This window comes from Crinia signifera, chromosome 5 (assembly GCF_055691185.1).
Source record: "Crinia signifera chromosome 5, ASM5569118v1, whole genome shotgun sequence".
NCBI classification, from domain to species: Eukaryota; Metazoa; Chordata; class Amphibia; order Anura; family Myobatrachidae; genus Crinia; species Crinia signifera.
Window position 1 is genome coordinate 295,255,463 of NC_139221.1, and position 19,830 is coordinate 295,275,292.

Genomic DNA, 19,830 nt, shown 5'->3' on the forward strand with positions numbered 1-19,830 from the left:
TGGAATTGAAGTTGCCTGACACCTCAAATGCATGACAGGGTATTGTCAACTCGCTGTGACCATTCTCCCCCATCCCCTTCCCTTCAAATAACACTCCACTCCTTCATGTTGGATGAAATTGGCCACAGCAGCCATCTTTATTAAACAATAACAGTTTTTTACAACAATAATCCCCACATTACCCGACAAAGGTGATCCTCGAGGCCCAAAACCCTAAAACCAGCATACATATCCGAGCACTCTCCCTCACGCTTTTACCCCCAGCCGATGACACTGGCTCGAGGGCACCGATCTGCAAAGACCCAGTGCTCATTATCTATATATATATAGCCTCACCCCGAGGAGTCCAGCCCCCGCCATGGGGCCCTCCCCTCTACAAAGCCAAGCCTCCTTGACCACCAACCTCGAGGATCCCCTCCGCCCTGGCCACCGTGACAGAAATTAAAACCTATCCTAATGACTAACCTTATCTAACATACAGCCCTGCTAACCTTAAACTATAGGGAGGGTGGGTGGGAGCTTTTGATCCCAGACAAAATGTCTGCCCAGGGCTACGTGACCCCCTCAATATATACCACCTCACCACCCTGTTAAGCCCCGCCCCCACCTTGTCATCACCCAGATACCCCCCAACCCCTATTACCCAATTATTCCTAAGCTCCTTCCACCCCCTGTCAAGAGGGCCTCCCCCTAGGCTCCGCCTCAGTCCGGCCCCATACATGACAGGGTATTGTCAACTCGCTGTGACCATTCTCCCCCATGCCCTTCCCTTCAAATAACACTCCACTCCTTCATGTTGGATGAAATTGGCCACAGCAGCCATCTTTATTAAACAATAACAGTTTTTTACAACAATAATCCCCACATTACCCGACAAAGGTGATCCTCGAGGCCCAAAACCCTAAAACCAGCATACATATCCGAGCACTCTCCCTCACGTTTTTAACCCCAGCCGATGACACTGGCTCGAGGGCACCGATCTGCAAAGACCCAGTGCTCATTATCTATATATATATATAGCCTCACCCCGAGGAGTCCAGCCCCCGCCATGGGGCCCTCCCCTCCACAAAGCCAAGCCTCCTTGACCACCAACCTCGAGGATCCCCTCCGCCACAATGCATGGGGTTAACCCCCTAACCCCCTGCGTACCCGCCACAAAGCCACAGCAACTTCTACCCCGTCTTGTATCGCCAGAGACCATAGAGCCATGCCCACCGCGTTCAGGTGGACCCCATCTCCCCTCCAAAATGCGCCAGTACCAGATTCCAGCTCCAAATGACGCACCATAACTCCACCATTCCTAGCCACAAATTTTCCAACAGCTCTGTTAACCTTTATCCTAGCTTTATTGATCCTTTCCAATGAACGCGCATCCCTCCAAAATTGCCGGGGCACTATATCAGACCAGACAGTAATCACATCTGGAAATAACGCCCAAAGGCGTAATAAATCAAACTTAATGTCGCGAATCAGTTCACGGAAAGGCCTAACCCCCAAATCAAAACTATATGCAAAACTAAAATATCAGGAGGCCTATCCAGCCGAACAAAGCGATGAAACTCCGGCAACACCCCACTCCATACCACGCTTTCCCAGCCAGCGGACTTCAAATTCCCGACCGTCCAACCCCAACCGTCGTCCGTTCGGTTTCATTCCGGCTCGAATGGCGCCCCAAAAAACATACGAATGTCCCATAATCCAGATGAGGCACGAAGGCTGCCCTAAACAACGAAGAAACAAAAACACGAAAAAACTCCCGGTCAGCAGCTCACAAAAGCCATTACAACTTTTCCAACCTCACATAAGATTTGAACCGAGCCGAATCCCACCTCCCAATCTTCTTAATTAAGTCCTCCCCAAAACCCAAGCGTGCCGCCTCTGTCGCTGCCCCAATCCTAAAAGAGTGCCCTGCGTATTCCTCCTCTCTCAAGCCCAGCAACCGCAGACCCTTCCTAAACACACTAACAAACTGAAAACGAGACAAAAATGAACCATCGGCGTGTACCATAAGCTTAAGCTGCAGCTTAACAGGGAATCAAATATTTTGATTGGGTAAATATCGCTATTGGTATACTGGCCTGTCTGCTCCTGCAGCTTAACAGGGAATCAAATATTTTGATTGGGTAATCCAAGACAGTGCTAATATTATTTATAGATTTGAGAGCTCTTGTATAAGTTTAAACTAATTTGTCTTCAAGTGCTGGCAATCTGCTATTTGAATGTTTGTTTATATTGGAGTTTTATTGCCTGCCTTGTAATTGGGGAGGGGTGGATTGTTCAGGATTTGATTAGTTGTATTGACTTCACATGGACAGAATCCATCATTTATAAGGGAGCCTCACTAGGCTGTTGTAGCCTGGGCTGTTGGTTTATTTAAAAGGGTTCTGTAATGATACAACAAATTCAGGACTTATTCAGGACTTGAACAGGATGAAAACAGATGAACTCATCACCATGACATCTTCAAGCCTAAGAAAGTTTAACAACCCTTTGCTTTAACCTCTAAAATTGAACGTATGTACCTAACCTGCACTCCTATATACTCACACTGTCACTATGCTGCCTGTTTGTGTATGTGATTCATCCATTCTAATAACATAATCTGCTTCTATATTGCAATACTTGTGTTTGTACATTTAGACATTGCAAATTTGCTAATTGGAGCCATATTAGGCTGGTGTCTGCTTCACAAAATACAGGGTAACTCTACAACTGAAAACATTTACTTCACTGCATGCCATAGCATTGTATGCAATCTATGGTCAGCTGTGCTAATCAGCGTGCACTTACATATATGTAGGGTTTATAAATTACTATCTGAGCAACACCAGTAAGCTGGTATTAACTATTGCAAGTCTAATATAACTCTTGGCCTATAGAACTGTTCAAATACACCATGTACTATAAACTATTGCTCGGCTTCGCTCTCCATGGTTTTCTCTCAAAATCAGTCTCTTCTCTCTCTCTCCCTGAAGCTCAGCCCTCTATACACATTTCTGCCTCCATTATCCACACCCCTCTTATTAACACTCATGAGATTTTTACATATCTCTCTACACTGACAATAACATCCACAAACTGTCGCCAGAAACAACATTCACAAACCACCTGCAGCTACACCTATCTCTCTCTACTGCTTCTATTAGCTGGTGACATTTCACTTAATCCAGGCCCCAGCTGCTTGCCCCGCTCGCAGGCACCTAACTCTCAGGAACATAGTAATCCAGCTAACCTCATAAACATCAAATGCCTCCCTTCATCCCCCAAATCACTAAAATGTGCATTATGGAATGCACGCTCTGTTGGCAACAAATTAACATCCATCAACGACCTCTTCATTTCAAACAACTTCAACCTGCTGGCTATAACAGAAACATGGCTCTCACAATCAGACACAGCCTCCCCTGCAGCCCTGTCACACGGTGCTCTCCAATTCACACACACCCAGGCCTGGTGACAGCAGAGGAGGTGGGGTTGGAATATTACTATCCCAATCCTTCACATACAAAGTTATACCACAGGTTCCATCACTCACATTCACATCATTTGAAGTACATTCCATCAGAACTTACACTCCTTTCTCGCTGCGTGTTGCAGCTATCTAACACGATTTCTGGAAGATTTTTCTGCCTGGCTCCCTCACTTCCTTTCTGCTGACATCTCAACCATCATCATGGGTGACTTCAACATTGCTATTGATAGCCCAAAATCTGCTGCTCATGCCTCCAAACTACTCTCTCTAACCTCCTCTCTCGGCCTCTCCCAATGGACTGACTCCTCTACTCATCGGGATGGCCACTGTCTTGATCTGATATTCACTAAGCTGTGCTCAGTGTCGGAATTCACCAATTCTCCTTTCCCTCTCTCAGATCACAACCTTATCACCTGCATGCTGTCCTCTAGTACTTCTAACTCAAAAACACAGAAATCCTTTAATCCACCTCAAGCCCGCAGAAATATTAATGATATTAATTTTCAAGTACTCTCCTCCTCACTGCAACAACAGCTTGCTCCTATTTCTGCATTCACTACTCCTGAGATGGCGGTATCACACCTAAACCTAACCCTCAAAACAGCCCTGGATGAAGTGGCTCCAGTTACCCACCACACTCCACGTAGGCCTAGACGCCAACCGTGGCACTCTAAATTAACGAGACACCTACAAAATATCTCACGCAAAGCTGAGCGTAAATGGCGTAAATCTCACAGTCCAATGGATTTCTTTACATATAAGAATATCTACCAGTACTATAGTTATGCCCTGGAAACTGCCAAACAAACATATTTCCAAACTCTCATTTCTGCTCAAGCTTCTAACCCAACTTGACTTTTTAATACATTTAAATCCCTTCTCAACCCTCCCTCACCCAAGCCACCAACCACTATCCATGCACAAGATCTTGCTTCCTACTTCAGGGATAAGATTGACAAGATCAGAGATGAATTGGTATGCTCCAACTCGGTTGGTGATATGCTCAATTCCATACCTAAGCCCTCTGAAGCATTTGCTTCATTTGATCCCACAAATGAAGATGAAGTATCTGCACTTTTCTCTGCCTCCCACTCTACTACCTCTTCTCTTGACCCTATACCCTCGCAAATAAGTAAATCTCTGTCTCCTGTGATCATTCCAATCTTAACTAAAATCTGTAACCTCTCTTTCTCTACTGGTGTCTTTCCTTCATTGTTCAAACAAGCAGTTATTACTCCGATTCTGAAAAAACAGAATTCTGATCCAAGCTCTCTCTTAAACTACCGTCCCATTTCTCAACTTCCATGCACCTCCAAACTACTTGAAAGACTTGCTTATACTCGCCTCACACACTTTCTTTACTCGCACAACTTAATGGACCCGCATCAGTCAGGCTTTCGTGCCCAACACTCCACAGAGACAGCACTGACTAAAGTTGTGAATGATCTGGTCACTGCTAAGTCTAAAGGCCACTACTCACTACTAATTCTTCTAGATCTCTCTGCTGCTTTTGACACTGTTGACCACACACTTCTCATACAAACACTACAATCCATAGGTCTTAAGACACAGCCCTCTCTTGGTTCTCATCCTACCTCTCTAACCGCTCCTTTAGTGTTCGTTTCTCTGATTCTACCTCCTCTTCGCTACCTCTTTCAGTTGGAGTACCTCAGGGTTCAGTTTTAGGTCCCCTGCTTTTCTCAATCTATACCTCATCTCTTGGCAAACTAATCAGCTCCTTTGGATTTCAGTATCATCTGTATGTGGATGATACTCAGCTCTACCTATCCTCCCCGGACCTGTCCCCATCTGTATTGAGCCGTGTCTCTGAATGCCTTTCTGCTGTTTCATCCTGGATATCATTTCGCCACCTCAAACTTAATATCTCAAAAACAGAATTAATTATATTTCCGCCAATAAATAGTAGTTACCAACCTGATATCTCTATCGCTGTTGAGAAGATGACAATCACTCCTACCTCTCAAGCTCGCTGCCTAGGTGTTATCCTTGACTCAGAACTTTCCTTTGTACCCCACATTAAATCTGTCTCAAAATCATGCCACATGCACCTAAAAATCATATTTAAAATTCGCCCTTACCTTACACAAGACACTGCAAAAACTCTAATCCATGCTCTCATCATCTCACGCATTGATTATTGCAATAGTCTCCTTATTGGCCTTCCCCAATACAGACTCTCACCACTACAGTCCATTATGAATGCAGCTGCAAGGCTAATCTTCCTAGCCAGACGTTCATCGTCTGCAAAGCTACTCTGTCAGTCACTTCATTGGTTACCTGTATTCTACCGTATTCAATACAAAATTCTTTTACTTACACACAAAGCCATAAACCAAACTACACCAACATACATATCCTCTCTTATCTCAAAATATCATCCAACACGACCTCTACGCTCCTCCCAAGATCTGCGTCTCTCATCCACACTCATTACCCGCTCCCATTCCCAACTGCAGGACTTTCTTCGGGCTGCACCCACTCTGTGGAATGCCCTCCCAAGCACAATAAGACTCTCCTCCAGTCTCCAAACCTATAAGCGTTCCCTGAAGACTCATCTCTTCAGGCAAGCTTATCAAATTCCAGAACCAGTCATAGAACCTTGCGTTCTGGTGGAATCGATGCAATAAAGAATACAGTATCTATCCTTATGTATCAATGCCTATTTCCCTATAGATTGTAAGCTTGCGAGCAGGGCCCTCCTACATTTTGACTGTCTGTAAATACCCTGTTTTGTTGTTTCACTGTCTGCTATTGTAAAGCGCAACGGAATATGCTGCGCTATATAAGAAACTGTTAATAAATAAATAAATAAATAATACCAACAATGGGTCCCTCAGCTGCCCCCCGGGAAACCTACACTCTCTAAAAACTCTAAGGCATTCCACCGGGCACATAGAAGAACCCCGTACCTCAAACAAAACCACCCGTTTTCCCCTACCCAATTGGTCTGTTTTTGAACGACTCAAAACAAATTCCACCCTATCCGAAAAGAAACCAACCTCCTCATATCTCAGGCCCCCCGGTACCGCGACACTCGGACTAACCAATTCCCCCACCCACAATGCCCCAAAGAACGCTAGAGAAAAGGCCAATTGGAACAGCTTGATTTCATAAACCGACCGGCAGACCAACCCCAACTTGTCCCCCAACTCCTGCAATAGTTTGAAAGAAACCGGCCTCCTCTTATGCCGCACTGCATGACCCCTTCTCCATCCCTTCAGCGCCCGTGATACCAAGTAGCTCTTCGTGACATCTGGCTTTGCACAAGCCCGAAAACCAAACGCCAAGCCCGCCATGCACCGCCCAATTTTTGATACAGACCACCCCAGCTCTTTACAATGGCCAATGTATAGCAACACCCTGATCTCATCCTCTCCTTCCGGCAGGCAAACAGATCTACACCAATCATTCCAATGCTGCCACTCCTGACAGTATGCCGACCACGTGCCGGGGGCAAGGGAATCCCTGATGAGCTGATCCGCTACCCTTCCAGCAGCTCCCAAAGGTGACTTGGGCAATCGACCCCACTCTGATCCGCTCCCGGCGCCAGCTCCCTGAAGCGATCCCACTGCCAACGAGACAAAGAATCCGCTATACAGTTAGACACTCCTGGAACATGCCGTGCCACCACCCAAGCATTCAAGGCCAAACATTCTAGCACCAACCGTTGCAATAACTTAACCACAGGAGGAGAGGATGCCGACAAATGATTAACTGCCTCAACCACACTCATATTATCACAATGGAAACAGATTTTCTTGTTCTGAAATAATGGCCCCCAAATCACCACCGCTACCAGTATGGGAAACAATTCCAACAAAGCCAGATTACGAACCCAGCCCCGAAGGACCCATGACTCCGCCCATTTTTCTGCACTCCAGTGACCCCGACAATAAGCCCCGTACCCAACGCTCCCGGCCGCGTCAGTAAACAGATCCATGTCAAATGCCACCACCGCGTCTGAAATCCACAGGGCCCTGCCATTGAATGACTTCAAAAACTCCACCCACACCTTCAAGTCATCGCGCAACTCCCTCCCTAACCTGATAAAATGATGAGGAGATTCCGGCAGTCGCCCCTGCCAAACGTCTACTGAAAATCCGGCCCATTGGGATAATACGACAGGCAAAGTTCAATTTGCCTTACAAAGACTGCAACCTAACAAACGAACACTCGATGGGTGAACCGGCAACAACCTAAAGGCCGCATCTATGTCAGTCTTTGCCAAGAGGGCCCCCTGTCCAAAACGCTTCACCCACTGTACCGCCGCATCAAATGACGTATAAACCACTGAACAAATGTCAGGGTCAATACCATCATTGACCGACGCCCCCTTTGGAAATGACAAGTGATGTATGAGGCGAAACTTATTCACCTCCTTTTTGGGTACTACCCCCAACGGTGAAACCACCAAATCAGCTATTGGCGGCGATGAAAAAGGACCCGACATTCGCCCCAAATGCACCTCTTTAGCCAATTTTTCCCCCACGACCTCTGGGTGCTCTCTGGCCGATTTCAAATTTCCCCTAAAAGCCCAGGTAGCCTCAACCTCCGAAGGGATTTTAAACCCATCCCGAAATCCCTCCTCCAAAAGCGCCGCCGCCTGTCTGTTCGGGTATCTATGCAGATACCCCAGCATCCTTTCCAGGCGTATTGGAGTCACCCCCTTTTGAAGTGGACTCCCGCGATTTTCCCCTAAAACACTTGTTTGCCCCATGGGTACCCCCGCAGGAGGAGCACTCATGCTTAAACTTGCACTTCGCTCCAAAGCGACACGATCCTTCATTGAATGCGAAACATAGGCCCTTTTGCACAGCCGTGTTACTGACCCCCTCTCTTGCTCCCCCCCTGTCCCCCCAAAAGGGCTGCCCCAACCGATTAGGCGCTGTTACTTTTAGCCACAGCCCAATATCCTTATGGTCCCACCTGATATTCGGTCGCTCCGCCTTCCGTTGCCTAAACTGCTCATCATAACGCAGCCAAGCCTGACCCCCATAAACCCTCTCTGCTTCCGCAATCGCATCCATATAGCAAAAAAGAGGTGAGCAATTCTCCGGCGCTTTCTCACCAATCACACTTGCCAGAATAGCAAAAGCCTGTAGCCAATTGGAAAACGTCCTTGGTATCAACCGATACCTCCGACGTTCCTCCTCCTCCTTCTTCTCTTCCTTACGCGGCCTGTCTAAATTGAAGCGCTCCAATGGGAGCAATGAAAAGATGTCCACATACTCCCCTTTACAAATTTTATCCTTTACCTCCTGCTTCAGGTGGGCCCCTAGCGGCCCCTCAAAGCAGACATATACTTCACCCTTAGCAGAATCACTAACCCGTACTGTTTCCACCTCCGTTTCCCCACTAGCCTGTGCAGTACCCACACTGCCATTGCCCGCAGCACTGCCTGGCGTAACCCACGCGCTCCCCGGCGACTGTATTGCTCCTTGCCGCACCCTAGAAAACCACTCCGCAAAACCAGTAACCAACTCCATAACTCCCCTACTAGCCTCACTCTGCTGACCTACCCCCGCCCCCCCCTGACTAACTGACAGGGGCGCAGAAGACATAGATGTAGACTCACCAGGCTGCCTGGGGGCTGTGAACCCAGCAGCCGCAGCTCCTGCTTCCTGACGTGCTCCCTCTCCTCCGGACGACCTGGGCACTTCTTCTGTTCTGGTCGGTCTGGGCGCCGCACGCACACCCGCCAGGGATCCCCCAGGTGCCGCACTGTGTGTTGGCTCTTCAGCGCTGTCCAAGCCAGCCGGCTGCCGCTCGCTCCCAGTGGCTCTCCCACCGCTTTCGCCACCGCCCTCTCGCCGGGCAGCTGTGTGGCCGACATCCTCCGCCGCGCCGGGACCCGACGTCACTCCTGCTGCTTCTTCTTGCACGGGGAGGCGACCCCTCCCGCGCTGCGAACCCCGCTGTCCTGTTGGATTCCTCCCAGACCGAACCTGACGGGAGGAAGGTGTCCGTCCCGCGGAACAGCCTGGAGGGTCCCGAATGGGGCTCCTAGACCGGCGCCGGGTTCTGGGGGGTGAAGGAAGGGCTAAGGCGCTCCGGAGGCCGGGACCTCCGAGGCCGGGCGCCAGATGGGGCAGACGTGTTTGCGTCTGCTCCCAACCCCCGTATGAGGCCCGCTACCTGCTCCTGTAACCAGGCCGCTCCCTGCTTACCGGCCGCCTCTTTCAAGGAGGCCAGCGCTGCATCAATACCCGCCATGCTAGCCAGACAGGTGTCAGCAATGTCACAGGAACGCTCCAGCTTTTGATCCCAGACAAAATGTCTGCCCAGGGCTACGTGACCCCCTCAATATATACCACCTCACCACCCTGTTAAGCCCCGCCCCCACCTTGTCATCACCCAGATACCCCCCAACCCCTATTACCCAATTATTCCTAAGCTCCTTCCACCCCCTGTCAAGAGGGCCTCCCCCTAAGCTCCGCCTCAGTCCGGCCCCATACATTATTATGGCCCAGCCTCCACTGCACAGCGCCATAGGGCAAAGATTCATCACAAATTGCCTTAGCGAGCCAACCGGACCACCCACCTTACTTGGGAAGTGGGCGGAGATGGGCCACAATGTGCGGCCTAAGGGATACTTGTTTACAAGTACACGTACAGGAACAGAATAATTAAGCCTGGGGAAGTGATAAAGTAGTCAGTGATAACATAGCAGCCAATCAGCTCCTACCTGTCAAGTAACAGACTGGGTTTAAAAAAAAAGAGGTGATTGGCTGCTGTGTTATCACCTTCCACTTTATCCCTTCACCAGGCTTAATACATCTGCCCCTAAGAATGGAAAATACAGATAAACTGCTACTTGTACAAGTAGACGAATAAGGGCAATGCAACCATTGTGAAGCATTCAAAGAGTATATACTGCGGTTTTCAAAAGTAGAACAGACAAGATTACTACTACAGTAGACTTTATAGTCTCTCAAATTTTATAACTCCTGACCCAAATAAAGTTAATTTAACTTTTGGTAATATGAGCAATACTACCCCTATACTATATCCCTATCACCCAGTGCAATAATATTACCAAAGTGGAACACAACACTACAGCAAAAATGAAAACACATTTCAAAACTCCATATACAGATGGAGCAGGCCTCCCTGGTGATCCGCCAGCAGCCCGCCACTCCATCTGACTGAGACGCGCGTCTCAGTTTCCGGGCAGCGGGGCGACGGGAACCCTGTCGGTCTCCACTTCAGGGAGACGGACAGGGTTGGGGGGGGGGGTGCAGGGAGGCGGCGGGGACCCGGGGGAAGTGCCGTCAGAAAGGGACACACGCGCATCTCGTGCACGCGCGTCCCCTTTCGCATATCAGATGGCGGCTGGCGGAGAATGGCGGCTGGCGATTCTGCCGCCATCTCCTGCAAAGACCAGGCCGGCTCCATCTGTAATGCCTCTGCATATGCAGTACATGGGAAGTCAGGGGGAAATGTAATAGGATGATAGATTCAGAAAGTGAGAGATCTGGTAAGAAATCTCCAGTTTTTTAAAGCGCCAATCATCAGAACCAATTTGATTTTGCCGTGTAAATGATTGCCGCTTTTAAAAAAAAAACCTGTAGATTTCTTACCAAATCTCTCACTTTCTGAATCTCTCATCCTATTAAATTCCCCCCTCACTATGTTGGTGTTTTAGAATGACTTCAATCAGTTTTCAGCCTTACTGAATGCAGTCACCAGAAATATATCTCCTAAAGTGGACAGTACCATGCAATATTAAGGAACAGCAAAGAAAACAGTGTAATAATAATGGGAATACTCTGACTGAGAACAGGGAAAGGATGCACAGTAGGGAAGCATTCTGCCGCAGTCGCTATTGCTAATAGGACAGTTTTATCTGTTCATTAAGGTCAGTGATGTAGCATGTGTGGAACAGTTGACAGAAATATGGCAGCATTCGGTGCTCAACTTCAGTATAATTTTCTGATGTAGCAGCAATTTTGTGCGAAAATGTAATCTTCAATGTTCTGTATTTTTTTGGGATTTTTATAACACAGAATATATTAAAAACCTGTTATAGTTACAAATGTGTCCTCCTATACCTATCCTTAATAGGTCACACAACCAAGAGAGACGCACCATGTGTTCCAGTGTGCAACTTAAATGTATGCCGTATTCACTTATTATTTGCATTAACACCACTATGTACCAGAGGGGTGTGGATCATTTGGTCTACAGTAAGATAGTTGACAAGCATTAGGTCGACACCATTAGGGAGACATGCTGAAAGGTCGACATGGGCCTAGGTCGACATGTCATTTGGTCGATATGGGTTTAGGTCGACATGTATTAGGTCGACATGGGCAAGGTCAACAGTGACATTGGGTTTTTCACTGTTTTTTTAGCCGAATGACGACATGGACACTGAAACGTAGCACCGCATTCCCTCGCATAGTCTGATACACTTGCCATGCTTCAGGAATGGTGCCTCGCTACGCTCGGCACACTATTTTATTCTCCTTGCATGCCCTATTGGATGGTAGGGCATGAAATACCGCCTGTCGGCACATGTCGGCTCCAGAAACCCCATGTCGACATTGCCCATGTCAACCTAATTGTGTGTTGACATAATGGCCTGTCGACCTAAACCCATGTCGACCTAGTCCCATGTCAACCTAGTCCCATGTCAACCTAATGGTGTCGACCCAATGCTTGTCGACCATCTTGCTGTAGATAAAATTACTGTATCCCGTACCGGAGACACCAGGCTGTGACTTTTATCCGAACAGGAATTAGTTTTAAAATATGCATGCTGAGGAAGCGCAGTGCATCATAGAACTATGAATACAGAAGGGGTAAGTTTACTAAGATGGGATGTTGCCCATAACAACCAATCAGATTTTATCTAATATCTTCTAGAGCAGCGGTTCTCAAACTGTGAGTCCTGACCCCAAAGTGGGTCCCGACCTTCTCTGCATGGGGTCGCGACTCCATGTTGCTGACCATCAGGCTGATGACTTTTCTAATCTCAGTCAGTGATTTAAGGAGTCTAAAATAACAGACAATTCAACAGATTTTTCAGACTCCTCCCATCATTTTGTGCCTCCACAATGCTGCCATGTATGGGCTGTCTGCTGACTACACATGTGATGTGATGACCTTCTGCAGTAACTTGCTGGGGTCCTGTAAGTATTTTTATTGTCTGATGGGGTCCCAGAGCAAAATAGTTTGAGGACCCCTGTTCTAGAGGTTGCTAAATAAATGAGAAGTACGATCTGTTTGGTTGCTATGGGCAACATCCCATCTCCAATAAAATTCCCATTTTAGGAAATGTATCTCTAAGACCCGTGCACACATGATCACATGCCATACGTATATAAAACTGATCAATGCAGTCTCATGAAGTGGCTTGTCCTATCATATAGCAACTAAGGTGTACAGGGCGAAAAGACATTTGACGCAGACCGAGGTGCTCAGGACCTGGGGCAAATTCAGCACAGATCGCTAATGTGAGACTTCGCAGTGGCCTGTGAGGAGAAAGCCGCAGGCCAAACAGAAAGAGAAAATGCAACTTGTTAAATCAGGGTTGCCGACTTTAAGATTCTCCTCTCCGGGAGAAGCCCAGAGAGGAGAGTTTCAGCAGCCGCTCAGGGGCGGGGCTTACGAGTGACATCACTAAGCCCCGCCCCCATGCTGGTAAAGCAGGGAATTCACGGATCTCCGTGGAGGGGGCGGGGCTAAAATGACGCGATTGTGCCGTTTTAGCTCCGCCCCCTCCTCTGAGATCCGAGGATTGCGGCATTTTAATGCCACGATCCGGGGGACAGCGGGGTCCCCCCTGAATCCGGGAGGGTTGCCCACCCTTCCGGGGGGCCGGGAGGGGGTCCCGATTTTCGGGAGACTCCCGGAAATTCCAGGAGGGTCGGCAACCCTGCTTGTTAAATTGCGAGGGAATTGGGAATGGATCGCTAATCACGATCCACTCGCAAATGCACATGTAATTCTCACACCATCTAATTTGAATTTGCATGTGAGTAGCTCTGAGGCTTTCACTAATCTGCGACTGAGACAGCATGGGAGTGGTCATCGCTGACATCACAGACCCTCCTCAAACCACTTGGGCATGCCTGAAACTTCAGGTGATCCCCCTTAAATGCTGGCTTCCTGTCAGTCACACTACGAGGAGATTGTGTTTATGGTACTATTTTCCCTTGTGCATGCGTAATACAAACAGTATGCTTGCAAGAATTGCTCGATTTGCAAAATTCTCTATTTTGTAATCCATGCTGTATTAGCCCCCTGGCGCACAAACTGATGCATACTATTACTTCCCTACTTTTCAGGCTAATCTCCTGAAGAAGCCCAGACAAGATACACTGCAGCCACAGGGGGTGTGCCAATGGTCTTGTCACAAGGCCATGCCCTCAACTCAGGGAAACATCTGTGATTTGCAGGTCCATGATGAGGGGGCAAAGTCCAGTCATTAAGCCCCACCCACTTCCTGTGGCCCGCAATTGCATCTGGTTATCACACTATCCTGCCTCCTTCACTTGGACACAGGCAGGATCCAGGAGAGCCACCTGTTTTTCAGGAGCTGTAGGGGACTACCCCAAAAAGCAGAAGCCTCCCACCTTCTATGGAGGATATGAAGGAGAAATGTAAGATGAATGGCTTTGCTGTATATTGCAGTCTTATTATAAATGTTTACCTTAAGATTAGAATGCAAATAGAATGTACTTATAAAATTATTGTGAATATTTCATAATACTGTATTTAATATCAAAAAAATAATCAGAAATTACCTGAAATGGCTGAGTACTATTTAGGAATAGTATTTTCTTAAACCATCTGCTTCCTTTATTCCCAAACGCTTGCCACAATAACTGGCCTCTCGAGTTCTTCCTGGTCCTTTTGTAGATGGACAAGGAATAGATCTGCTTTCCATACATGTGGTAAAAGAAGCGGAAGAAGCAGGTTTTGCTTTCATAATTGACTGTAGCGTCTATTTCTGGACTCAGTAAAATGGCCTGGTTTCTGAAGACCTGAGGTTCTGACGTCTCAATGTAAAGGTAATGTCCCTTGGCTGTTCCCAGAGTGTGGTCTTTCATAGGTCCAGTATCGAGAGTCAGCGTCTGACCTTTGTGTCTGGACCAGTCAAAATCATCTTCAGTGTCTTGCATCCAGTTACACAGTCCATTCTCAAAGTCACATTGTAATTCAGCGGCTGGAATTACAAATAGCATAGGAAAAATAGGTTCTGGTTTAGGACAGCAGTGATGTCATCACGTATCCTGCATGTGCAGACGGGGTACACAAGACCATAGGTGCCGATTCTGTGGGTGCTTGAGGGCCCGAGCACCCATGGAAATTGATGAGCACCCACCCGCTCAGCAGCGGCCCACCCGCCCGTGTCCCACTGCACTCCACATCCCTCGTCACTGGCACAGGTACTGTGTGGGCATTTATGTATTTGGCACTGTGGGGGCATTTATGTATTTGGCACTGTGGGGGAATTTATGTATTTGGCACTGTGGGGGGGGGGGGATTTTTGTACCTGCACTATGTGGGCATTTATGTTTTTGGCACTGTTGCTATAATTTGAATATTGGAGACAACTGTGCTGCGTAATATAAATCAGTTGTGGCCACGCCCCTTTCCCATGAAGCCACTCCCCTATATTTTTGGCTTGAGCACCCACCAGCAAAAACATAAATCGGCACCTATGCACAAGACTGATACTACATTCACACCGCCATTCAGTTCGGTAAAATATTGTATGGTTAACAATATGACTACAGGTTTCTGCATCCTGTATCCCCAATTGTTTGATACAGTAAGTACCACAATGTAATGCACCTAGCAGGCAATACCCCTGATTTCCTTATCAGAAAGTTTCAACTTCAAAGTGTGGCTCCAACAACATTCTTACCATTACTCCCGAATACTTTATTTGCTACATCTCCTTTGTCTCCTCTCGGGCAGTTGAGGCTGATCTGTCATGTTATTAGGCTCTTCCCCCAACCCACAAAAATGCTGCGATTCTCTAGTCCAAGGGACGAGGCTAAGACAACATGATTTGCATCATGTAGCTTCAATCCCACAGTACAACACCATGATTCTGGTGATTATCTCTCGTTCCTGCCCAATTCACTAGGAAGCAGCCAGGGTGCAGGATATCTGCTTGTCTTGTATGGGAGTCCAGCAAACTTCTAGGAGACGGCACAAATATGTGGAGCAGTGGACAGATGTAGACGTAGCCTATTACAGCCAATCAGATTCCACATAGCATATTATAGAATTTACTTGATAAAGGTTAGCTAGAATTTGATTGGTTTCTATGGACAACTTCTTAATTTGTCCATAACACCGTAATGCCGCTTTCATGATATATGAGGGGGGGGGGGTATTCGTCAATATGTGCCAATATATTTCCCGACAGGGGAAATATCGACACACCTATTCAAAGCTGCCGTTACCGACAGCATTGTAGGGTGTCAGATCCAACTTTTTTTAAAGTCAAATCTGTTTTGTCGGAAACGGCCGCGAATTGTCGTGTTCACAGCCATTTTTTGACAATCTGCTGTTTTCGCCGATCCACGGACTTTCCGAGACTCCACATTGAATTCAGACTGTAGTGTTACTGTTGGATCGAATGAAAACAATCCGGGATTCCGACTGTCGGGACATTCCGACAGGAGGAATCCCATACTGAATACACCCAAAATTTGCACCTGCTCTTAACCACCCACTAGTACCGATTCCACAGACATATATGACGGTATATTATGCTATTACGATACTATGTGGAAGGAGGCATTACATTTTCTTCACCTTTTACTCCAGGTAAAGTAACAAATTTAGCCATCAATATATTAACCTTTCTTATTAAATAATGAAACATTCTAACCATTTAAGGTTGGGAAACTTTGTTTGTTGTTAGAAATGAAAGAAAAAGATGAAATGAAGATGACACTTACTGCAGTTAATTTCATCGGAGCCGTCTCCACAGTCATCGATAAGATCGCAGACCAATAAAATGCTGATGCAAGCCTTGGTGTCTCTACACCAGAACAGGCCAGTCCCATTACAGCTGGGCTCAGCAGGAGGCAGAGAACAGTTTTCAAACACAATATCATCGATAGCCGTGACGCCTTCGTAAAATCCCATACTGATTTTATTCAGTGACAGCTGGAATGGATTTGACAGACGATCGAGCTGAATAAATCCTTTAAGCCATTGATTGCCCTGGTTGTAGTATGTCCTCCAGAGAACAGTGGGTGAATTCTCGTTATCAATATGCAATAACATCTCTGCTGCTCCCACCGATGTTCCATAGTTATAGTACCTGAAATTACAAAGCACAATCGATAGTAGCCTCAATGGATAGTATCTGATTTTCAGTAGAAGTGTCTAGACGGAAAGTCTTTTTTGTTTAGGGCACTTTTAAAATTGTTATTTTATTGGTAACTTTGTAGTGTCTGGTTCTAACTTCCCGGAGCAGAACCAAAGGCTGGACATTTTTCCATAATTATAATGGCTTTATTATGTGCTGAATGTGGAACCTAATTCATATTTGTATGCAGTACATGCAACAGAGTGATTGTCAGCCAACGGGCATGTTCCATGGGGCCAGCACAGGGCGCTGTGAGCGCTAGTTACAGCACTGGGCCTAATGGTCAAACTAAGCCTGATCAGAGAAATGAACAAAGGCAATGTGCTGCACTGAAAGGCGAGTCAGGGTGATTTTTGGTGCATGTAGCCAATGCAGTGCCTGATTATCCATGGGGCAACCGGGGCGGATGCCCCGTGGTCCCCACACCGGCACTGCTGCGGTGGTGGCGGACAGGTGGCAGGCAGCGGGGTCGGGAAGCGCGGGGCCGGCAGGAGGTCCCTGCGGCAGATGTGAAGTCAGGGGTGGGGTCCCGGCGGCAGATTGGAACTAGTAACGCTAATAGTTGCCATCCGCCGCAGGAACCCTGCGCTGACTGCCCATCCGTCGCAGGGACCCTGCAGCTGACTGCCCATCCGCCGACTCCCCAGCACTGCCCAGGTGGTACCAGGGGGGGCTGTCTCTGTCTGGTGGGGGGGGGGGGGGGCAGACCTTTTGTTGTCCATTGCCCCCATAGACCTTAATCCGGCCCTGATCCGATGTCAGTTGCGATTTGAAATGTCCAAAATATGCTATATATATATATGGAGAAGTAAATGAGCGTCGCTCCGGTACTCCAAACTGGTGAAACTTTACTCTACTGCATTGCGGGCAGTTCCTGTCTTCAGGATACACAAGTGACTTGTCCCACTTGTGTATCCTGAAGACAGGCACTGCCCGAAACGACGTAGAGTAAAGCACAGTTAGTTTCACCAGTTTGGGGTCCAGGAGTGACGTTAATTTACTTCGCCGCATACATATTGCAGAGCCTGCAACCCTGCATGAGGAGGCACCCGGGCACAGATCATACATGCAGAGGAGTGCCGGGCAGATCTGGAACGTATGTATATATATATATATATATATATATATATATATATATATATGTGTATGTATATAGATATAGATATATATATATATATATATATATATATATATATATATATATATATATATATATATATATATATAACCCTGATTTTGTAACTTCTGGATAGTGATAGGATATCTAGCATCATCGAACCATCTGTCCAGTAGGATCTCTAGCGTCTGTCTCCTCCAAGGTCTTGGCCATTTTTGGAGGGACATGTTCAGCAGATTCCACACAGATGGCCAGACCCATTGGAATCTGCAGAGAGCATATGCACCACAACGCCGGCTCCCCCAAGCCCCTGCTTGAGCTGCAGGGCCATTGTTACGCCACTGATCCTATGGGCTTCATGCAGCATTCACCAGGACAGGCCGTAGCATGGCCACCTTTCCCGAGGCATGAAGTTAAATGTACCCATTAGTTCTACTATGTGAACACTTTACTTCTACAGCTGGGTACACATTAAACAATGTGTACCCAACACAACATAATCCGTAACGGGTCAGGGGTGCCAAAATTGTAAAATACATACACACTTGCTGATGAGGACAGCGATGCAGTGACAGCAGTGGCCATGCTGCGTTCAATAGAACGGCCCATACTTCCAACATCCCCATCAGCCCTACATGCAGGATATCGCTGATGGCCCACGGTCAGTGACACAGGGGTAAAGTTACTGAGGTGGGAGTTCTACTGAAGATGGATGTTGCCCATAGGAACCAATCAACTTCTACTTCTTATATATTTGCCACCTTCTAGATTAATACATTGTAGGCCAGATTCTCTAAGCTTCAAAACTAATAAAATGGAGAGTGATAAACAGGCAACCAATTAGCTCCTACCTGCCATGTCACAGACTGTGTTTGAAAAATGTCAGACAGGAGCTGATTGGCTGGCTGTTTATCACTCTCCATTTTATCACTTTTGAAGCTTAGAGAATCTGGCCTTCTGATCTTATGGTTGCTACTGTATGAGTAGCATCCAATCTTCAATAGAACCCCCATCTTAAGCTGGGTACACATATGTACAATCGTCGGGCCGTTCTTCCGATCTGCGGACGAACGGCCGTTCGATTGTATATATGTGTATGCTGTCCCGATCCCTTCGTTGCGATCGATAAACGGCCAAAAACGCTCTTGGCCGTCCACGGTCGGTCGGTCGCAGGTTCTTTGCTGCTTAATATTCTTCCGACAGGACGGCTCCATATCGAAAGAAAAGTGACATGTGTACGCACATTTGATCGATATGCAGCCCGTTCCTGCGATCATTCCTCCCAAAAGCAGCACGCCCATGTGGGTGTTGACTAGCTGCGTCATCCCTCCATCAGCGCAGCATGTAAACAACAGGAAGTCTTCTCCCCCGTACTTTCCGCGCCATGCTGTTAAAGAATATTCGTTGTGTGTGCATTCCTTTTGAAATAAATAATCGTTGTGTGTGCATTCCTGACAGATATAGTTATAGAAGATAGATAGATAGATAGATAGATAGATATGTGATGTTCATTGTTCTGCATAAACACTTAACATTTATTAAGAAATACTGACAAAAAATACTGTGAACACTTTGTTTATTTGGGTGGTCGGACCTGAACAGAGTATCACATACAGGTGCTTGCGTGAAGGTGTAGCAGGAACGCCCACCCACCCAAAAAACATAAAAACACATTTGAACATGGTGGTGTATGTAGTGGAAAGCGGTCCCACGGCAGCAACGCATCACATGGGAACATCCCGGCCTGCTCACATGTGATGCATTGCTGCCGTGGGACTGCTTGCCATGACATAAGTGCCACGTGTGAAGGTGTAGCAGGAAAGCCCACCCACCCAAAAAACATAAAAACACATTTGAACATGGTGGTGTATGTAGTGG

General features: G+C 47.1%; 1 protein-coding gene across 3 annotated transcripts in view; it reads right to left on the bottom strand.

The window, feature by feature from the left end:
- MALRD1 (MAM and LDL receptor class A domain containing 1) overlaps window positions 1-19,830 on the bottom strand; it is a 442,313-nt gene that overhangs the window by 217,873 nt on the left and 204,610 nt on the right. For all 3 annotated transcript variants that reach the window (XM_083189314.1, XM_083189313.1, XM_083189315.1), the window contains 2 exons: window positions 16,420-16,787; window positions 14,245-14,666 (listed from right to left, as the gene is read on the bottom strand). In XM_083189314.1, the coding sequence (XP_083045440.1) occupies window positions 14,245-14,666; window positions 16,420-16,787 (790 nt within the window). The remainder of the gene's footprint in view (window positions 1-14,244; window positions 14,667-16,419; window positions 16,788-19,830) is intronic.